Source organism: Balaenoptera physalus, assembly GCF_965194825.1.
Source record: "Balaenoptera physalus genome assembly, chromosome: 20".
In the NCBI taxonomy this organism is placed as follows: Eukaryota; Metazoa; Chordata; class Mammalia; order Artiodactyla; family Balaenopteridae; genus Balaenoptera; species Balaenoptera physalus.
Window position 1 is genome coordinate 40,173,820 of NC_138901.1, and position 20,911 is coordinate 40,194,730.

Genomic DNA, 20,911 nt, shown 5'->3' on the forward strand with positions numbered 1-20,911 from the left:
AGAGGATTTAAAATTCTACTCCATTTTTTAAAATCTAATACTGAGCCTCTTTCCTGTCTTCTGGATGCTCTGAAGTAGATTGCTTAGATTCAAGAACATTTTGAAAGACTGCCTTATGAAGCAATAGCAGCAGGGTGCAAGTCATACTTTTCACACTTCTTTGAATATCATTTCCTTCAGGGTTTTTTTAAAAAATTAATTAATTAATTAATTAATTTTTGGCTGCATTGGGTCTTTGCTGCTGCACACAGGCTTTCTCTAGTTTCAGTGAGCGGGGGCTACTTTCTGTTGCGGTGCGCCGGCTTCTCATTGTGGTGGCTTCTCTTGTTGCGGAGCACGGGCTCTGGGCACACGGGCTCAGTTTCTCCGCGGCATGTGGGGTCTTCCCGGACCAGGGCTCGAACCGGTGTCCCCTGCAATGGCAGGCAGATTCTTAACCACTGCGCCACCAGGGAAGTCCTCCTTCAGCTTTTTCTTGTGACCCAAAGAAAACAGGAAATAGATTCAGTGTTGTTGAGAACATTGACTTTTCTTCTCAGATTAAACCCATGTATTTTCTATTTTCATTCTATATTTGTATCTTGTTTGCCATTGCAATTTGTAAACTCACTGAGTAGGAAATAGGTGTTGTTCTTTCAATATGGAATAGCTCTGAGCACATGGTTATTAATGGTGACATGTTTTAAAGTCCTTGGTTTTAAAATCAACAATGTTAAACAACATTTGAGTTTTTCACTTTTACTTTTCTTTATTCTTGGCTTGCAGGTTTTATTCTGGATACTCCACTATGTGGTTCTCATACGAGAATGGAGTCATCCTATAATAGTTGATTTACAAACATTGGAAGAAAATATATTAGCCACCAAGATTTAGATAATTCCATCTCCCATTACAATATAGTGGTATTAGTGTGACTTTTAAATCTAGTTGTATTACCTCTGTTTTGAGGCAAATATGTGAGCTTTGATTCCCATATATGAAAATTAGTGATAAAAACCTATGGGTTTTTGTGAAGAATAAGTGAAAAAATTTATATTACATGTTTGACTGCTAAGTGCTCAATAAATGGTAACTGTCATTGGTCTGAAATGATTCTGCTCATTTTCTTAAAAGTGACTACCATGCCCTGTACTCACCAATACCTTGCCTATACTACAAATATATTTTTGCTCTTTTTGTGGTTTTTCTGAGTTGTGATATTTTGAATTCTAACAGAATGCAGGATGTTGGGAGATTCCTTTAATGGATGAGAGAAATCTGGGATGTTCTCCTATTATCTCATTTATTCCTGTAGCTCCCAGGTTTGGAGATATAAAGTTGTTAGCAAGTTGCTCTCACTCACTTGCATTTTAGGAGATGTTAATCAGTCCCATTTAAAAGGAGTTGGTATACATATATTTTAAATAAGCACAGAAAAATCTTGGGGTCCAATGACATCTTTTGAAGCCTGGTTGGATAGGAGAATAGTGAACTTTAGTTAAAGTGACAACTTGAGCTGTCTTCTTTGGGAGTAACTGTTGGTTAATTCTAACAGCAGGAATGATTGAAAAGTCCAAGAAACAATCTTCTTGCATGGATTTTGTTACGATTGGCACTACTTACAAAATTGTAAGGTTCTATAACAGAAAGACCTGCTTCCCAAAGTACCTTTTCTGAAAATTCACCCCACCCCGATTGTCGTATATCTGTTTAATTTTTCAGTTCTTGTGGTTTCCAAGGAATCCACAACCATTAAAAGTGAGCTTAACTCCTCTGGAGATCAATCATTCATTCATCCATCAGAGAATTCAAAAAATATTGACGGTCCAGTTTGAATCACTTTGCTGTGCTCCATGTACCATGATTTTCTAAAGTTGCCGCCCTTGCGTCTAGTTGGGGGAAAGAGGAAGAAAATAAACATGGAAATAAATTAAAATGCAGGGTCCTATGAAGGAACTGGACAGCGTGGGGGACCTAAGTTTTGGACACTACGGAACTAGAAGTTCAGCTCTGCAGCTCATGAGCTGTGTGCCTTGAACAGGTCATTTCAGGATGAGCAAGGTGAGAATGTCGTGGAACGCCGAACTCTAGGATGGTTCCAGCTCCTGGCAAAGGGTCACATCACGGTAGGTGTGTGAAGGTAGGATAGGCTTGCAGTAACCATTGAGAAAAAAAGGTGTCGCCTGGCCCTTTTGCGCACAAGAGGAGAACCAGGAGGGGTCCTTTCGGGACTTCTGGGCTGGCTTCGCCGGCGGAGCCGCAGCGCACGCCGGCGGTTGGCGGGAAACGCTCGAGGGTGGGCCCTCTGCTCGGGGCCGCGTCGCGAGGGTTAGACAGCTCTCCGGTCGCCTCGCGCTACGTCATCGAATAGCTCCTCCTCCCCTCGCTCGAGTCGCACGCGCGGAAGTAAACACCTTGACGTCATCAGGGCGCGTCTTCGCCTTTCCCCTCCCATCTTCCCAGAACGGTGGACGTGCTCACCTCCGCTCCGGGCCAGGTCTATGTCCCGGTTTCCCGCCGTCGCGGGCAGGGCGCCAAGGCGGCAGGAGGAAGGTGAGCAATCAAGAGACCTCCAAGAAGAGCGGCCTTCGGCAGTTCCCATCGCGGATAGAGGTGCGGTCCGCGGGACACTACGGAGGCCCGCGGGAGTTATGGCATGGGGGTTCTGGGGGGGATAAAAGTCCGCCTTAGGCAGGCAGAGGAGAGTAGAGGGGGGGAGGCCGCAGCGTTCTTGTCGCTCTCCAAGCCGGAGGCGAACTTTGCATCCAGTGAGGACTTTGGTCTAGAGGGGGGCGGTCCCAGACCCAAGTTGGGTGAAAACCCTGCTGGGGGACAAAAAAGTGAACCCCAACGCCGAGACGCGTTCTGCCCTTAAATGGGCTCATAAAGCCTTTGTTCTCTACCCATCCATTCCCCCCTCCCCCCCTCCGCCCCTTCGTCGGGCCGCCAGCCTGCCTTTGGGTACGGTATGAGGGAGCCAGTTTCCAGGAGCCAGTTTCCATGGTTACCCACCACTTGGCCTTCTGGGATATCAGTCACTCTGAACAGAGACCTAACTTGAACCGTGAATCAGAAGCAAACACAGGTGGCTTTTAATTCAGCTGAGAGTTTTTCTGCTGTGTTCCAGGTTTTGGTCTATTGTTTAATAAAATTGGGTTTTGTACTTCTGTATAGGTATGCTTGCAAATACATTGCCTTGTGCTAGGCTTAACTTTGTCAGCTACTTTGAGTCATGTATTAGCAAATGCTCAAGTTGATTTCACTAAAAAGTTGCTCTGGGTTTATAAACCCTCGCTTGCAAATTGGATGTAGGTGATTTAACTGAGGAGTCATGGGTTGATTATTTCCAGCCCTGAATTTCTATTGTCATTTCCTTTTCAGTTTTGGGAGATTGAATCAGAGTATATCTTTACAGGCCATTGAATTGCACAATTTTTTCTCCCTGTCATTACAGAAGATAAAGGATGCACATCACAGGAGGGAGGAACTACTCCAACTTTTCCTATTCAAAAACAAAGAAAAAAGCTTATTCAAGCTGTGAGGGACAATTCATTCCTTATTGTTACTGGAAATACAGGAAGTGGTAAAACAACTCAACTCCCAAAATATCTATATGAAGCAGGTAATTTTATTCTGGGAAAATATTGGGAGTACTTTAAAAATATCCTCTTAAAAGCTAATAGGACTTCTGTATTACGCAAATGCCCATCATTTGTTTTACAGTCCCAGTTCTTCTCTTGGCACACTGTCCCTACATCTTCCTTGCTTTTTTACGGTCTTATTAAAGATTAGTTGAAATGGCATTTTCAGTTATCATAATAATTCCAAATAGAATTATAGGTAGATGTTGATTCTGTGCTATAGAATAAGGTTGTCTTGCAGTAGACTGTTGACCATTGGATACTGAAATAATTTTCAGAGGGAAGGGATATACTGATATCTGCTGCTGACATTAGTATTTCTTGGTTCTAGCTCCAGAGTGTTATCAGGTAACTATTTATTCCTTGACTCTCCTAACACCAAGCCAGCTAACAAATTATCCTTACGGTGTCTTTCCCTTCAATACGGTAAAACTTTCTATCATAAGGTTGGTATAGAGCAAAATTATGTTGGATATTATAAAAATTTTGTAGTGTATATTACCTTACTCTAATGCATCAAATCTAAGATGCCGTCTATTAAAACATACCACTATTTTACATACTATTAATAAAAAAAAATGCCATCAGTTATAAGATGCATCTCCCTTTCAAAGATATTAAAATAGTAAAATATGTTTGTAGAATCTATGAAAAGTGGTATATTTAAACTTCTGTGGCCAAGTTAAATCCATTTTAGGAAGTCTGTGGAATTTTATGGATTCCTAGGGGTTAAAAATTCTTGGCTTACTCTTTAGAGTAAATCTTTAGACTGAAATTGAAAAAAATTAATTAAAATATATACATTTAGAACAGCTATTAATATGTATTCTTATTTTTAATTAATACTTAAATTTCCATGGTGCAAATGTAATACAGTGTGTTGTTAATTGGCAGAGTTTTCTTTTAGAAACACTTGAACAGTTTGTATTGATTGACCAGAAAGAATTTAGCTCTAATGGGAAGCAATTGTTAACATTTTTGTGTTTTTTTACCTCTGGTTTTGATAGGGTTTTCACAACATGGTATGATTGGTGTGACTCAACCACGAAAAGTAGCTGCCATATCTGTTGCTCAGAGGGTTGCTGAAGAAATGAAATGCACTTTGGGATCCAAAGTAGGATACCAAGTTCGTTTTGATGATTGCAGCTCTAAGGTACAAAAATTTTGTTTGTATTTAATTAAGTACCGTAAATTTATAGAAAGAGTGAGAAAGTGATGAAAGATTTTGACTTCAAAATTCCATTTATATTTTAAAGAAACAAAGCCTCAGATTAGAATTAATTTGTGTTGCCCATTGTTAATGCTCTAGTCCTGGGATGTCTAATTCATCCCATTTTCTCCCTTCTCAATTAGTTTATGTGACAGTTATGTTGATTTTTCACAGGACTCACATGTATTTTAGTTGTAAGGATCCTTGGCATGTAACTTACATCTGTAGTCTTTAAAATTTTTTTTTATTGCAGTAAAATACACATAAAATAAAATTTACCATTTGTATTATTTTTAAACCATTTTTAGGTGAACAATTCAGTGGCATTAAGTTCATTCATAGTGTTGTGTAACCACTCCTGCTGTCTATTTTCAGAATGTTTTCACCATCCCAAACAAAAACTCTGTATCTACTAAATAGTAACTCCACATTCCCATCTCCCCGCCCCTAGTCCCTGGTAACTTCTATTCTGCTTTATGTCTCTATACATTTCCATATTCTAAGTACCCTGTACAAGTGGAATCATACAATATTTTGTCCTTTGTGTCTGGCTTATTTCATTTAGCTAAAGTTTTCAAGGTTCATCCGTATTGTATGGTTGTATTCTTGAAGTCAGTGGAAAACTGACAGCTTAATGAACAAAGTCATTGAGCAAGTATTTATTGAGCATCTTCTATATTCATGGCAATAGTTCATAGCTACAATTTACATTCCTTCCGGATTTCTTAATCCTGTACCAGATACAAAACATTCTCTGATTTGCCTATGGTCCCTGATAGGAATGACCATCAACAGTGGCAAAGAATGACTCCCCAAAATACTGTCTTTGCCTTCCTAGTGGTCACTGCTGGGGATTTTTCTTTCTTTTTTTCTTCCTTTGTTTTATGGATATCATTGCTGTTAATTCCTCCTCTGGACCTTACTCTCACCTTGTTTTAATTCCAGTCGACTGACCCTATTTTTGTAGCAGGAAAGTGGTCAAGGAAGAAGAGAGTGAGAGAAATGGTGCACCTACCTTTTCTCCTGAGTCCTCTAAAATAGCAGCTGAGACAGGGAGATGAATTCCATTTCATTATTGTTTTCCCACAACTTGCTCACCTGAAGTCGTTGCATTATCTTAACCACTTTCCACTGACTTCATTGTATTTCCTTATTGGTCACTTTCGTTTGCTTTATCCCAGAATATTCACCTTAGTTCCTTATCCCTGTCTCTGTATAGATCACAAGTTTCGTAATTTACCATCCATGTTATTAGACATGTTATTAGACTATTTTATGTACTCTTATTTCATCAGATTAGTTTGATCACTTAGTATCTGTACATCTGAGGGGGAAAATTTAGTTTGCAAAGCAGGGATGAATTTCTGTGATTTTATTTTTATGTATATGTTAATGTACTCTGCTGTTTGAACATTAGGAAACAGCAATCAAATACATGACTGATGGATGTTTACTGAAATATATTCTGGGAGATCCAAATCTTACCAAGTTCAGCGTCATTATATTGGATGAAGCCCATGAGAGAACTCTAACTACAGTGAGTATTTTGCTGTATTGGTTACTACAGTTCACTTCTTTTGGGTAGCTTTGTACTCTATAGTGAATTGCCTTCTCTTACTTACATTTTAATCTATTCAAATGGGAATCCTTTGGTTAGGAGAGCAAAATATTTAAAATAAATTGGTTGTTATGTACACTTGTGACTTATTAGAAATTTACTTTTCTTTCAGGACATCTTATTTGGTTTATTGAAGAAGCTGTTTCAGGAGAAGTCTCCTAATAGAAAGGAGCATTTAAAGGTCGTAGTGATGTCAGCAACTATGGAATTAGCCAAGCTCTCTGCATTCTTTGGAAATTGTCCAATATTTGATATACCTGGAAGGCTTTATCCGGTCAGAGAAAAATTCTGCAATTTGATTGGTCCACGAGATAGAGAAAATACTGCATATATTCAAGCGGTATTACTTGGCATCCTTTTTATGTCTTTTCTGTATCTATGATTCTAGTTGATTGAGTAGTTTGATAATTCATTTGTCTCTATTATTTTAATGGCAGGCAGCCCTCATAGGTCCTAGGACTTTTTTTTTTTAAGATTTATTATTTATTTATTTATTTAATTTTGGCTGTGTCGGGTCTTAGTTGCAGCACTCGAGATCTTCGTTGAGGCACGCAGGATCTTTCGTTGTGGCGTGTGGGCTCTTCTTTGTGGTGCACGGACTTCTCTCTAGTTGTGGTTTGCACGCAGGCTCGAGGGCACGTGGGCTCTCTAGTTTGCAGCATGTGGGCTCTAGTTGAGGCATGCAAGCTCAGTAGTTGTGGCACGCGGGCTTAGTTGCCCCGCGGCATGTGGGATCTTGGTTGCCTGACCAGGGATCGAACCCGCGTCCCCTGCATTGGAAGGCGGATTCTTTACCACTGGACCACCAGGGAAGTCCCAGGTCCTAGGACTTTCGAGAACCAAATTTAATTTTTCTGTGGAACTAGGGGAGGTGGGGGGGGGGGGGGACTGTATTTCCATTAGCATATTATGCTTGTGTTTCTTGCTTTAGATTGTGAAAGTGACCATGGATATCCATTTGAATGAAATGGCTGGAGACATCTTGGTTTTTCTGACTGGTGAGCATTCAGTACCAGGTTTAAAAATTTTACTATTTGTACGAGGGAGTGGGGCACCATGATAGAGTGTTACCTTTGTTGGAAAATCTAGGCTCTACTCATGTTATCCTAGGCTTTTATGATTTTCTGAGTAGTTTTAGATATTATATCTATTATAAGATACATAAGGTAATTCTACACTGCCCTAAAAACCATTAGTCTCATTAGTAAACATAGGTAAAATACACTGACCTTTTAGTAGCAAGATATTAAATGGTAAAATATTAATATTTTTATTACTCTATCTTATATAGAGCTGTTAACCACACTAAACAGTCCTGGATCTGAATGATTAATTTCATTATTTCAAAAGACATACTACTATCTCCTTTCTTCTTTGAGTGGTGGGATGGTATTGTGTGGTAGCAGTACATAAGGTGTGGAATCCATGTCTCATAGACAAGCCTTTTCTGGAGGTCAAAAATAGAATAGTTAAATCTCAGACTAGTGTGATTTTTCAAGTAGCAGCATCCTACTAACAGATATGAGTAATTTCATGGCTCACCTTCTACACTGCCTTGTACCCATGTCAGAAGTGAGACATTGTAACAATCTCTTAGCCTTTTTGAGGTACTTAAGTATTTTGAAATACACCTAAATGTAGTATTTCCTGGACTAGCCTCCCCTATGGTAATGATTAACTTTATTGAGTCTTCCTCAAATATACCATATTAGCAAGATGAAAGGCTTAATGATTATAAACATTTTTATTCCTTTAGAGATTTAAATTCCTTGGAAACTTTCTTCTATTTTTAATTTTATTATTGTTGAGATTGAGTACAATTTATGTGTTCATCTACCTTAGATCAAATGAGAGATTTAAAATAACTATTATGCAAAACCAATATTAATCTAGAAGGGTTTTTTTTTTATTCTTAAATTAATTTTGCTGTTCGGTTGCTGACATTATTTTCTCCCCTCATTTCAGGTCAGTTTGAAATCGAGAAAAGTTGTGAGTTACTTTTTCAGATGGCAGAGTCTGTTGATTATGATTATGATGTCCAAGATACCACTCTAGATGGCTTGCTAATATTGCCGTGTTATGGATCTATGACAACAGGTAATTCCTCACTAGAACAGAAAATTTGATTTTTAAAACTTTTCATTGAATAATAACATGTATACAGAACAGTGTGCAGATCTTAAGTGTTTAGGTCAGTGAATTTCACAAAGTGAACTCACCTTTGTAACCAACACCCAGATGAAGAAACAGAGCATTAGGAGAACCAACCAGCATCCCTTTGAGAGAAGTGATTTTTTTTTCTTGAAGTCTTTTCACATTCACTTTTTCAAGACCTTGGACATCTATCCCCCTTACTATTGTTAAGAGTGGGCTATGTCTTCTCCCAGCAGAACAAAAATATTCTTGGTAATTATTTGAAATTAAGGCTATAATTCCTTGATAGTAGTACCATAAGTCAAATCTAATTTGCCACTGCCATGGAATTTCTAGAAATCTTATATATCCAGATATAACTGGAACAAACCAGTGGATTGTTTTCTTTTTATGTGGCTACACACATTAGTCTACTTTTCAAGTACGACGTTGTTCTTTTTTAAGTTCAAAGAGCAAATGCAAACTCTTATCATTCTATTTGTTCATAATAAATGTTGTTGAATGAGGTTTAGAATTTGTTTTATAAAACTATTTTATTATGGAATTTGACTTGTAAAAGCAAAGGGAAGTTAACCTGCAGCCTCCTATTTGAAGTTTGATTGGGATTACCATTTAATGTAATGCAAAAAGCATTTAAATGTTTTTATATTTTACATGTAGTTTTGTTTTTGTTGAGTAGGTGGTTCTTATATTAACGAAAAAAGTTCAGGAATATATGTGTTGGTAAATAACAATAGACCATGTGCTATTTTGGAAATCCCTTTTGTGATGATATTGGGCCCTTGCTCTCAACACTGAGATCTATTTTAGATTTTTACATCTTTAAGGGAATTTGTAGGATCATTATTAGATATTTAATGTTCTCATTGTTTTTTTTGAGATTTTATCTACTAACTTTTATAATTTACTTTATAACTGATAAGATAATTCAAAACCTGTTATAGTTGCTTTGTTAACTATTAACAATATATATATTGTTTCTTTTTCTATATAAAGTAAATAATTTCATTCTTTCCATCTTACTGCCATATTGAAAATAATGTTCTTTATCTGCCATTGCTGCTTGATTATCTTCCTGAAATTCAGTTTTTGTACTATTAAAGGTTGCTAGTGACCTCCTATTCCTCAAATACCATGGCTTTTTTCTACTTGTATTTTGATTTTGAGTTAATATAAGTCTCCTTAAATGCTGTTGTTTAGGATAATTATTTGGTTCTCCTGACCACTGTTTCTATAAGTCTTCCCACCCTCCCTGGCCTTTGTTCCCCTCTGAATGTGACTGTTCCCTAAGGTTTCATCCTTAGCTTGCTGTTTTCTTAGAATTCTCTGTTTTGGAGAGGTTGGCTCCTAGGATTCACGTGTCACTTTGTGATGACTCCTGAAAGCTGTCTCTAGTTCAGTCTCCTGCACTCTAGACCTGCTGGGTCTCACAGGGCTTTCTGGTCTGTGCATCATATCCTAGATCATACAGTCCAAACAAGTGACAACTCCTACAGGTTTTCTTTTACCTTTATCTTGTCCAGATCATTCATTTTTCTTTTTTTTTTTTTCCTCATTGTCATCATTAGAATTGGGATCCTCAGTTTGCTTTCCTGAGCTGTTAACATATCCTGATAACTTGTTTTCCCTGATTTAATTTACCATCCTACCTGCCATGATAAACATAATCTTCCAAAAGCACAGCTCTGATTGTGTCAGTCTCCTGTTGGGTACCTTCAGCCATTTCCTATCGCCAACTGAATTATAATGCCAACTTAATAACTTGGTGTTCATTATCCTTCCAGTATGACTTCAGCCAGCTTTCAGCCCTAATTCCCAGTGTATGTGATTTTCTTTGTTGGTGTATATGCGTAAATGTAAAGATGTGGGATTGGGTGTGAGTAGAGCCATTATTGAAGGGTTTTGTTTGTTTATTTTAGTTTCCCTTCCGGTTCCAAGGACACTAAGGGTGAGCTACTGGTGATCCATCATGATCATAACGATATTTATTGTAGCAGTTTATAACAGTGCAAAGAGACATTCAGATGGAGCTGATGAGGTACTAATTAATGGGTGAGGTGGAGTTGGATGAAGTAGGGAGAGGGTGGCAGGTTCCTGGGATCTAAGGCTTTCTTTCTAAGCCTGGTAAATACAATATAGCACTTATTTTCTTTATTATTGCTACTTTGGGTTGTGGGGAGAGACACATAACATTGTAATGTTATTTCCTTTATTTTCTGTTAGCTTCAGGAACAGAAAACTTGCACTTGGGAGTGAGGAGAGGGAAGAAGAGTTTCCTGCTTATAGCCTGGAGTGAGGGGGTACAAATGGACCTAGGTTTAGTGAATAAGTAAAAATTATGAGGTGGATATTTTATATTTGCTCTTATTTCTGGGCTAGCCATGAGGGTGGCTGACTGTTTTAAAGGGACATCTTAAAATACCTCCCTACTTGACATAAAAAATTCTCATCTGTCAAATGTGAAGAGGTGCTGTAGTATCCCTTCTACTACCAGGGTTATATGACCCTGCTCCTTGGGCTGAACTCCCCCAAACCCCACCCTTTGCGATGTTCACTCAAACGCAAAATGTAAGAGATATTTTTGATTCCTTTTCTTCCCACAACATTTTTGTGACTCTGTGTTTGCGCTTTCCTGAACTTGTACTCCTCCTTTCCCTTTTATTCTCCCCTTTCACTGGTTGAAATTATGCTATTTTGTTTCACAAGTGCAACCAACTCCATAAAAACCTTTCCTGATTTCCCTCCTCACAGCTGGTTTTTATCTCTTCTTCATTTGAACCTCATTGTGCTTTACTGTATCTCTTGTGGCACTTAACACATTTATCTTGTGTTACGATTGTCTCATCCTCTCTATAAGATTGTGGACTTCCTGAGGACAAGTACTAAACATTGAAAAAGTCCTGACTAAGTATTTGTTAAATTGAGTTCCAGATTTTTTACTTTCTGCTGGATATTCTATTAATGTCTTGCACCAAACACTATGTCTGAACCTTTTTCTTGTTTCTCTCAAACCTTTTCCCTCTTCTGACTTCCCCCTTTTTGTTTAGGTCTTACACTCCTTCAGGTTGGTCATGCATTTAGGGAAAGCTGAACCCTCACAAAAATTTATGAACTGAAATATACCTGTTACTTCATAAGTGACAATTATTTGCATGGAACTAGACACTTTTAGCACTGACATAATTATCTAATTCAGTGCTTCTTAGCCTTTTGTGGAGGGTGGGGATCTCAGATTTTTATTTTTAAGTAATGAAAGCCTGGCTGTTTTTCTAGAAAAATGCACATATACCCATATATATATATTTGCATAATCAGATTTCTTTATTTTACAGATAGAGGCTAAGTGATGTTCCTGAGGTCACATGGTGAATCTACATTTGATAACTGGTTATTTATTCAGTAGTGGAGGATCTAACAGTACATGTGTTTCCAGAATAGATGAAGAAAAGGAGAGGAGCTTTACCTTGGATTAGTGTACAACATTTTAAAAGGGGAAAACCTACTCATTTAGATTATTGCATAAATCCAAAAATAGTTTTTTTTCTTTCTTCTGCTTGCAAACCAAAGATATTACTTCAATATAGCAAGTACCAAGTGTCTAAGATAGTTTCCTTAAATGTTAAGATTAAAGATGTGGGGGAATAAGGCTAGTGAGTTTCACATAAAAACTTTTAGTCTATGTGGAGTCTCCCCAAATGGGAAAAATTTTCTTTTGTCTTAAAAAGAAATACATACTTTTTAAAAACAATAAAATCAGCAAAGAAAAATAAACTTACTCAGATGCCACCAACATGATTAAGTGATAATCACTATTAATATTTTGAGGCATATTGTTCTGACCTTTTAATTATACATTTAGATATATTTTATTGTTTAGTGTTTTGTTTTTTAACAAAAATGGGTTTATTTTACATATGCTCCTTTGTTTTTCTTTTTTGCCCTTTGTAGAAGTTTTAAAAGTATAGAAAAGTAAAAAAAAAATCCATTTTCCACTATGCAGAACTAATAGTTGGTGTCTCTCTTTTAAGAAAAATTACTCAATTGAGGGAAAATAATACAGTTTCATTATAAAGAATTCAAGCAGTGTACAGTTTTACAAAGGTAAAAGTAAAGAAATCACCTCAAACTCCATCCAGAAATAACCATCTTTAACATTAGAAAAAACATTATTCAGATCTGTGTTTGTGTGTGTGTGTGTGTGTATGTGTATGTGTGTACGTATAAGTAAGTAGTTAGATAGTTTGACAGAAATACTTTTTTTAAGAGTGAGATTATACTATTAGCTGCTTTTTTAAAAAGTATTTAATTTTACTTGAATTTACTTGAAGGAATTGTTAACTTCAAGAATATCTTTCTTTACCACATGAGATAATATTTTATAAAAGAGTGCTTTAAAGTTTAAAAAGATGAAAAATATTAAGCTGAAGTTAATATCTTCTTTTTAGACTATATTTGATTGGAGATCTTATCTGTTGCCTGATTTGAAAGATGAGCACTTAAGTACTGATATTCTTCTGTATCCTCCCCTTCTGATTTTTGTTAGTTATTTTTACATTGTTCAGTTGTATTCAGTATTTACTATCAATCCTTTTACCATGGTTTTTCCATTCCTAAGTTACTTTTGGTTAATTTTAGATTGGCTAGACTTTAACCTTTTTTTTTTTTTTCTTTTTAATAGAAGAGCTCTTGGGTGTTATTTTTTTTTGTAGTTCTTTTGTTTAAGAATGTCTGGCTTTTGCCTTTATACTTGAGCTACATCTTGGCTGGGTTTTATGTTCTTGGGTCACACTTTCTTTTCCTTAGAACTTGGTAGACGTTGTCCAGTTGTCTTCTGGCATTGAATGTTGCTGCGGAGAAGTCTGAGGCCAACCTGATTTTTTTTCCCCTCCTTGTAAGTGATTTGCTTTTTCTGTCTGATTGCCTGAAAATTTCTATTTTTATCCTTAAAGTTCAATAGTTTTTAATTAGAATATTTTTTGGTGTTGAGTGTTTTATAGTAAAATTTTCCTGGAATTTTATGTGCTCTTTTTAAAAATCAACTTTATTGAGGTATAATTTACATACAATAAACTGTGCCTGCTTTAAGTATATAGTTCAGTGAGTTTTGACAATGTACATACCTGTGTAACTACCACCACAAACAAGATAAATTATTCTTAGTTGCTCTTTTGATCTGCAAATTCAATTCTTTATTTCAAGGAAATTCTCTTGTGTTATATCTTTGTATATAACTCTTGTCTATTTATTGGTTTCCTACTTCAGGGATACCAATTATTCTTATGTTGGATTGCATGTCTTCCATATTTTTTAGCTCCCTTCTGGTTACTTTATCTTTTCAACTGCATTTACTGATTATCTCAAGCCTTTTCTCTATGTCAGAAGTTTGATTTTCAGCTGTGTTAGTGAGAATTCTCAAGATATTTTTGACTTACCCAAAAATGACTTCGGGAGAGGGGTAGAGTTTGAGCTGAGCAGTGTTGTACCTCTTTTATTCTGTTCCAGAATCATCTTTTTTCCCCCTTTGATTGACAATTTCTGTTTATAGCTTTATGTTCCTTTTATATACATATTCTCTCTCTCTCTCTCTCACACACACACACACACACACACACACACACACACACACACACACACACGCTTTCTCTCAAACACTTTTCTGCTTTGGGATCAATTTGGAACAAGAAATTCTATGAGGACGTTTCAGTTGGCCTTAACATATAATATGTCACATACATGTATCTTAGGAGCATTACTCCATTAAGAGCGTTAAGTGGTCTCTCCTCAGTATCCTTATTTCTTGGTAGATTTTGGAGCATCTTTCTGCCTCTTTGCCAATCCCCCCCCCCCCCCGCCACCATTAATTTATATTCTAGTACCTTATTAGCTGCATGGAGGTAATCAGGAGAATTGCTACATCTTAATGAAAATATTCAGTTTCCCTTTTTCTTTGTGGAAGGTGAGAATGTGCTTTAGGATATATGTATTTAACTTTTTCCCAAACCTTTATAAACAAACATAAAATTGGCATGTGTTTATACTTGTGGAATGTGGTGAAAGTATGTGGGTAAAATGTAAATGTGAAACAAACGTGAGTCTTGTCAAAACAGCAGTTTCAGGACTTTTTAATTGACTGTAGTGAACAAAATGATAAACTGAAATTTTGCTTGAACTGAAGACTAAAATTAGGTACTTTTAGACATGGGTTAATTGAAAAACAGAGTTACTCATAAATATGCTCAGAATGGACATTTCTAATTTATGTAAAATTTTAGGGTAATGTGGAATTTCAAAGGTAGAAGGATCTCAATTTATTATTTATATCATGCATTTTTAAATTGATCAATTCATTGAACTTTACTGAGCACTTTCTGTGGTCCAGCCATTGTAGGTACTGGGCGTATGTACCTACAATGACAATGTACATACCTGTGTAACTACCACCACAAACAATAAAAGAAAATCCTTATTCTTACAGAGCTACATTGTAGTAGAATAGATAGACAATAAATAATAAATAAATGTGTAAACATATAACTTGAACTGCAAAGTAGTATATGATTCCTTTGAACCATCTGAGCTACCTAAATCGAAGAAACTCCTAAAAAATAATTTTTATCACTTATGTGTAAGCTGCCTTTCTAGCACTTTTTTACTTGTGAAATTAATTTCAGAATGATTTTTAGAAGAATAGCAGCAATACTTGACTTGGTTTTAAACTTGCCTGTCTATATGTAAATCCTGGGCAAGCTGCTTGACCTCTCTGGGCTTTAGTGTTCTCATCTATAAAATGAGATAGTTGGCCTAGTAACATAATTTTAAAACTGTGCTTGTCTGTGCCACTCCTTTTCCCCTTCATAATAGTTCAACTTTGGTCTGTTTTATATATTGCGGATACATGGATCTTTTTAAGATTTTCTTTGGAAACAGGTTTTGTACTTTATTTAAAAACAGGTTTGGTTAAGATTTTCTTGGCTGCTGAAAAGAAAAGAACTTGAGGTTGTTCAGGTAGAAAGAGTGAATTTTCTGGACAAATTTCCAAATATCTTGTGGAAATTGCAGCCAGGCATTTAAAATTTTTCTCTTTTTAAAGGATACATATGTACTTACTGTTCTAACATGTAACATAAAATAGTAAACACATATAAAATAAAAAGTTTAAAAGGATGTTATGAGAAATATAAATAGACATGCTAATGATTTCTTTTCATACCCCAATCGATTGACTTGTATACTCCCTGGAATGATTACTCCTAATTTTTGGATGTCATTAAAATAGACGATCTACCCAAATCCCTTGCTTGACCTCTCTAGCTTAAGTGATCTTTTCCTTCATCCCAGCACAGCCACCCCTTCACAAATTGAACGTTGTAGACTTTATCATTATCTTCATTTCTGATCTCAGTTTTAAACCTCTTTCTGATGATTACTTCCTGTCTCTGCCAGCTCACTCTTCTGTTCCTAATTCAACAATTTTCAGATTGCATCGAGATTTGTCTTATCACTTATCTCCTTTTGCCTATGCCGTAATCATTTCCTTGCAAACATTAACTCTCTTGCCGTGTTCTCTGCTTAACCTGGCAGGAGGGCAAGTCTGGTCAAATCTACCTTTCTGCTTATTTTACACTAAGGCCTGAGAATTGCCAGCAACCCAGAAATACTCTCTTGTGAACTCTCATGGATGATTCTATTTTTATTCTCTTTAGATTCGCTTTCCATATACACTAGTCACTTCCCTATGGTTCACAAGTTAATTCTTTCTCTTTGCAAGAAACTGGCTTAATCAAATTGAGCATCTCTTGGACGTTATTCCAAATTCACAGGAGAATGGGACTGGTCCAGTTGAAGGGAGATGTTTATCCTTGGTGCCACAAACTATGGCCAGAGGAGCAAGGTACCATACTATAAGCATCGCTGCTGAGGCCCACCCTTCAGAATGTGTGGATGGTGGAAATAAGGGTGGTGTTACTTGTTTAGAGATGGAGTGATGAATTGGGCAGACATCTGAAAAAGTAAAAACTGCCTTAGCTAATCAATCTTTAAAGCATAGAGAGGTTCTTAATCTGTTGTCCGTGGATAGACTTCAGAGTCCTGAACACCCTGTTATTGTTTGAAAATTTTTTTGTGTCTGTACATATGTGACTTTTAATGGAGATGAGGCCCACAGTTTTTAAATAGCCTCTAAGGGAGCTATGACCTATATAAAGGACTCTGCTGTAGGGTTTATTTTAGCAATAATCATCTGTGAATCCATGGATCTAGAGGTCTTAATAGTGAAAGATGAGGAAAAATAGTTTTTGCTATTATATTTTGAATTCAAGATAATTAAAGAGGTGAAGAAAACAACTTTTAATGAAAAGAAATGAGTTTTTCAAAACTTGAGTTTGACAAATGCATGTTGTAAATTAGTATTTTCTCTTTACATATATTTTAGATCAACAGAGAAGAATATTTTTGCCACCTCCACCTGGAATTAGAAAATGCGTCATATCCACCAATATTTCTGCAACATCTTTGACAATAGATGGAATCAGGTATAACTTTTAAATTCCTTTTAAAGCTGAGGAAGCCACTTAGCTAATCATAAAACATTAAGTTTGTGTCTCTGTGCCCTCCACTAATTCCCTTCTCACTTTTTTAACTTGTAATCACCTATCATTTTTTGTAATTATTGATTGCTCTGAATAGGAAATGGAGTAGGAGGTGCACATAGTATTTCTGTTCACACTTTTTAAATACTGGTACTTGGTAACATGTAGCTTTCTCTTCCCAAATTTAAGATTATGTGTGATGTTTCATGGGTTTCATTAAATGGGAAGCCAAACCTGTTTCTCATATTACATTACCAGCAGGTACCTAAGATAATCTGATATTCCCTTCTTACCTGTCAGCTCCATTTCACATAGTAAGCTTTGTATATCCAAGTGTTTATCTGGAGGTACTGTTGCTTGCTTTTCACCCTTTTGTGAAATGGACTTTTATTTTTCAATGTAATCAGTGATGCCATCAAATTTTTGGGTAAATTTTGTAGAGAAACACTTATCAGTCTAAGTCTAGACTGATAGCTAATGTGAAGTTCTTTCAGACTGTTGAACCACATTCCTTCCGGATATTTATCTTTTACCCAATATATTTTATGTCCTTAACTAAGTCTGTCTCTGCCACAGGAAGGCTGGACCTGACCCAGAGATCCTATATGTTTCTTTTGGGTAAAATCATCATCCAGATCTAAGAGGAAGTTTAATTTCCTCTGCTTTTCTCTTTACTTTAAAAATAATGGTTTCAATAAAGGCTTAGGCAAGCAGCTCTCTTGAGTAAATTAACCTCTGCCATATTCTGTTCCAGCAAAGGCAAAAGTCATTAAATAGCGTGTTTCAGAATGTTCCCTAAGTGAATGATAGACTTACTACTCTTCCTTCCAAGTCAGTTTTTTACCTGACTTGTTCTCCATTTAGTTGGCTTAAAGTGGTATAGTTAAAGGCTAACTGGAATTAGATTCTGAACCTGTTAGAATGGTTTAGAGCTGATTTTCAAGTTTGTTTTTTTAATGGGAGAACATAAAATTAACATTGAAAAGTGAATAATTAAGTAGTATTTATTACATACATAATGTTGTGCAACCACCACCTTTATCTAGTTCTAAAACATTTCATCACCCCCAAATAAAAACCTGTACACTTTAAGGAGTTGCTCCCCATTGGCGCCTCCACCCCAGCCCCTGGCAACCACCCCTTTCTGTCTCTATGGATATCCTATTCTGGATATCTCATATAAATGGAATCATACAATATGTTACCTTTTGTGCCTGGTTTCTTCCACTCAGCATGTTTTTTGAGGTTCATCCATGTTGTGGCATGTATCAGTACTTCATTCCTTTCTATGGCTGAATAATATTCTGTTGCATGTGTATACCATAATTTGTTCATCCTTTCGTCCCTTAATGGTTAATGGACATTTAGGCTGTTTCCACCTTTAGGCTCGTATAGTCCTCTTACAGTGCTACTATGAACATATGTCTACAAGTATTTGTTGAGTACTTGTTTTCAGTTCTTTTGGGTGTATGCCTAGGAATGGAACTTCTGGGTCATATGGTAATTCTATGTTTAATGTTTTGGGGACCCTCCAAACCATTTTCCACATTGGCTGAACCATTTTACATTTCCAGTAGCAGTGTATGGGGTTTCCAATTTCTTGACTTTCAAGTTTTACACTTAAAAGTTGTTGCGTAGTTGTTAGTTTGGTAGAAAAGGAGTACCCAAAGTGGTTAAAAATTAACAAGTCTTTCCTTGTTTTCTAGAAACTTACCTTTTTTTTCATTATACTTAGATATGTGGTAGACGGTGGCTTTGTGAAGCAGTTAAATCACAATCCCAGATTAGGATTGGACATCCTAGAGGTGGTTCCAATTTCAAAGTAAGTCTCTGTGGTAAGCCTTTTTGTTCAAAGAACAGTTGATTAGATAATTTCTAATTGGTTTGGGGAAGGAAGTGAATTACTTAGAAAAGTCATAGAACATTTTGGGGACTTTGTTTTTTTTTTCCTCTAAAGGAGTGAGGCCTTACAGCGAAGTGGCCGAGCTGGCAGGACTTCCTCAGGAAAATGCTTTCGCATCTATAGTAAAGATTTTTGGAACCAGTGTATGCCTGACCATGTGATCCCTGAGATTAAGAGAACTAGTTTGACATCTGTAGTTCTGACCTTAAAGTGCCTTGCCATACACGATGTAATAAGGTATGTAGACAACTTGAAACAAAGAAAAATTTGTTAGGGAGTCATGTTATTTCTCAGAAATTTTTTTGAAGTATTTGACTCGTATGTCCCTACATTTCAAGGTTCAACTAAACCCAAATAAAGAGCTTCTTTGCATTGCTTTACTGGGATTTGATCCCTTGCTCGTATTTTAACCTTGGCTTAATGGAGTTTTCGTGCTGATGTTTATTTGGATAATTTAATGACCACTGTTTATCTGTAATGAAAGGTGTACAATGACCCTAATGCCACTCAGAAAGTGTTGTTGAGTTGGTTTTTTTTTTTTTTGGTAGCATCTTTTGTATGGCCAGCATGGTACCAAGTACGATGAGAGACAGAATAATACTCTTTAGTAGGTTTTTGCTTTCACTAAGCTTAAATTATAATGGGGAAATGAGATTCGACATGAAGCAAAAAATAGAACAACTGTTAAATTAGTTAAATGTTAAAGAATATAATTAGTATAGGACAGAATATTGTAGGGGCTTGAAATTTCATATTATGAAATTTATGGTAGAAGAAATAATGAAAGAAAGTATTATCTTGGTTTTAATTTTGGTCTTAATTAGGAATATTAAAGTGTGAGGAACCTTGGGAGAAGGTGACCATGCATTCTTTAAATTCATAATAAGAAAGGAAGTAATTACTAGGTGCATCGAAATATGTATTGTATACTCTTAGAAAGCCATCTAAGATTTTTTTTATAGTTATTATCATAAGACTAGAGGTTTTCTTCTTCTTTTTTTAAAATGTATTTATTTTGGCCGTGCCGGGTCTTTGTTGCGGCATGTTTAGTTGTGGCACGCGGGATCTTTTTTTAGTTGCAGCATGTGGGCTTCTTAGTTGCAGCATGTGGACTCTTAGTTGCGGCATGCATGCAGGAACTAGTTCCCCAACCAGGGATTGAACCCGGACCCCCTGCATTGGGAGCGTGGCATCTTACCTACTGGACCACCAGGGAAGTCCCGAGACTAGAGATTTTCTAGATGAGAATATAAATCCTAGAAAGAGGAAGGCAAATATGTAAAATTCTAACTGTTATCATAAATGATACTAATGAGAAAGAAAAGCCATTTAAAGAAATCTAAATGGCCAAACAGATGAACCCATATTTAAAAATAATATTTATAAAGGCTAACAGAGCAGCATATAATCAAGAATAAATATATGTTAGAAAAATAGGAACAATAATTACTCAATGTCATCTGCACTGAGTTTTTTTTCATCTTAAGTTTTAAGACTTAGAATGTAATGAAAGTTCTTAAAATGCTAGAGACCAGAAAAAAAAAAAAGACTTCTCTCCCACACCCCTTTTTTCTCCCAGTTTTATTGAGATATAATTGATATACAGCACTGTATAAGTTTAAGGAGTACAGCATAATGACTTACATACATCATGAAATGATTACCACAATAAGTGTAGTGAACATCATCTCATACAGATAAAATAATAAAGAAATAGAAAAAAAATTTTTCCCTCATGATGAGAATTCTTAGGATTTACTCTCGTAACAGCTTTCGTATATAACATACAGCAGTGATGATTACATTTATCATGTTGTG

The 20,911-nt window shown here is 36.3% G+C and overlaps 1 protein-coding gene across 3 annotated transcripts in view; it reads left to right on the forward strand.

Annotated features, from left to right (window-relative positions):
- The first annotated feature begins 2,373 nt into the window (after nucleotides 1-2,373).
- Nucleotides 2,374-20,911, forward strand: part of DHX40 (DEAH-box helicase 40) — a 50,885-nt gene continuing 32,347 nt past the window's right edge. For 2 of the 3 annotated variants that reach the window (XM_082439999.1, XM_082440001.1), the window contains exons 1-10: nucleotides 2,374-2,592; nucleotides 3,434-3,601; nucleotides 4,628-4,773; nucleotides 6,248-6,367; nucleotides 6,561-6,788; nucleotides 7,380-7,446; nucleotides 8,414-8,545; nucleotides 17,034-17,133; nucleotides 18,926-19,012; nucleotides 19,148-19,330. In XM_082439999.1, the coding sequence (XP_082296125.1) occupies nucleotides 2,481-2,592; nucleotides 3,434-3,601; nucleotides 4,628-4,773; nucleotides 6,248-6,367; nucleotides 6,561-6,788; nucleotides 7,380-7,446; nucleotides 8,414-8,545; nucleotides 17,034-17,133; nucleotides 18,926-19,012; nucleotides 19,148-19,330 (1,343 nt within the window). In that variant the 5' untranslated portion in view covers nucleotides 2,374-2,480. The remainder of the gene's footprint in view (nucleotides 2,593-3,433; nucleotides 3,602-4,627; nucleotides 4,774-6,247; nucleotides 6,368-6,560; nucleotides 6,789-7,379; nucleotides 7,447-8,413; nucleotides 8,546-17,033; nucleotides 17,134-18,925; nucleotides 19,013-19,147; nucleotides 19,331-20,911) is intronic. The other variant, XM_082440000.1, reaches the window with a different exon arrangement.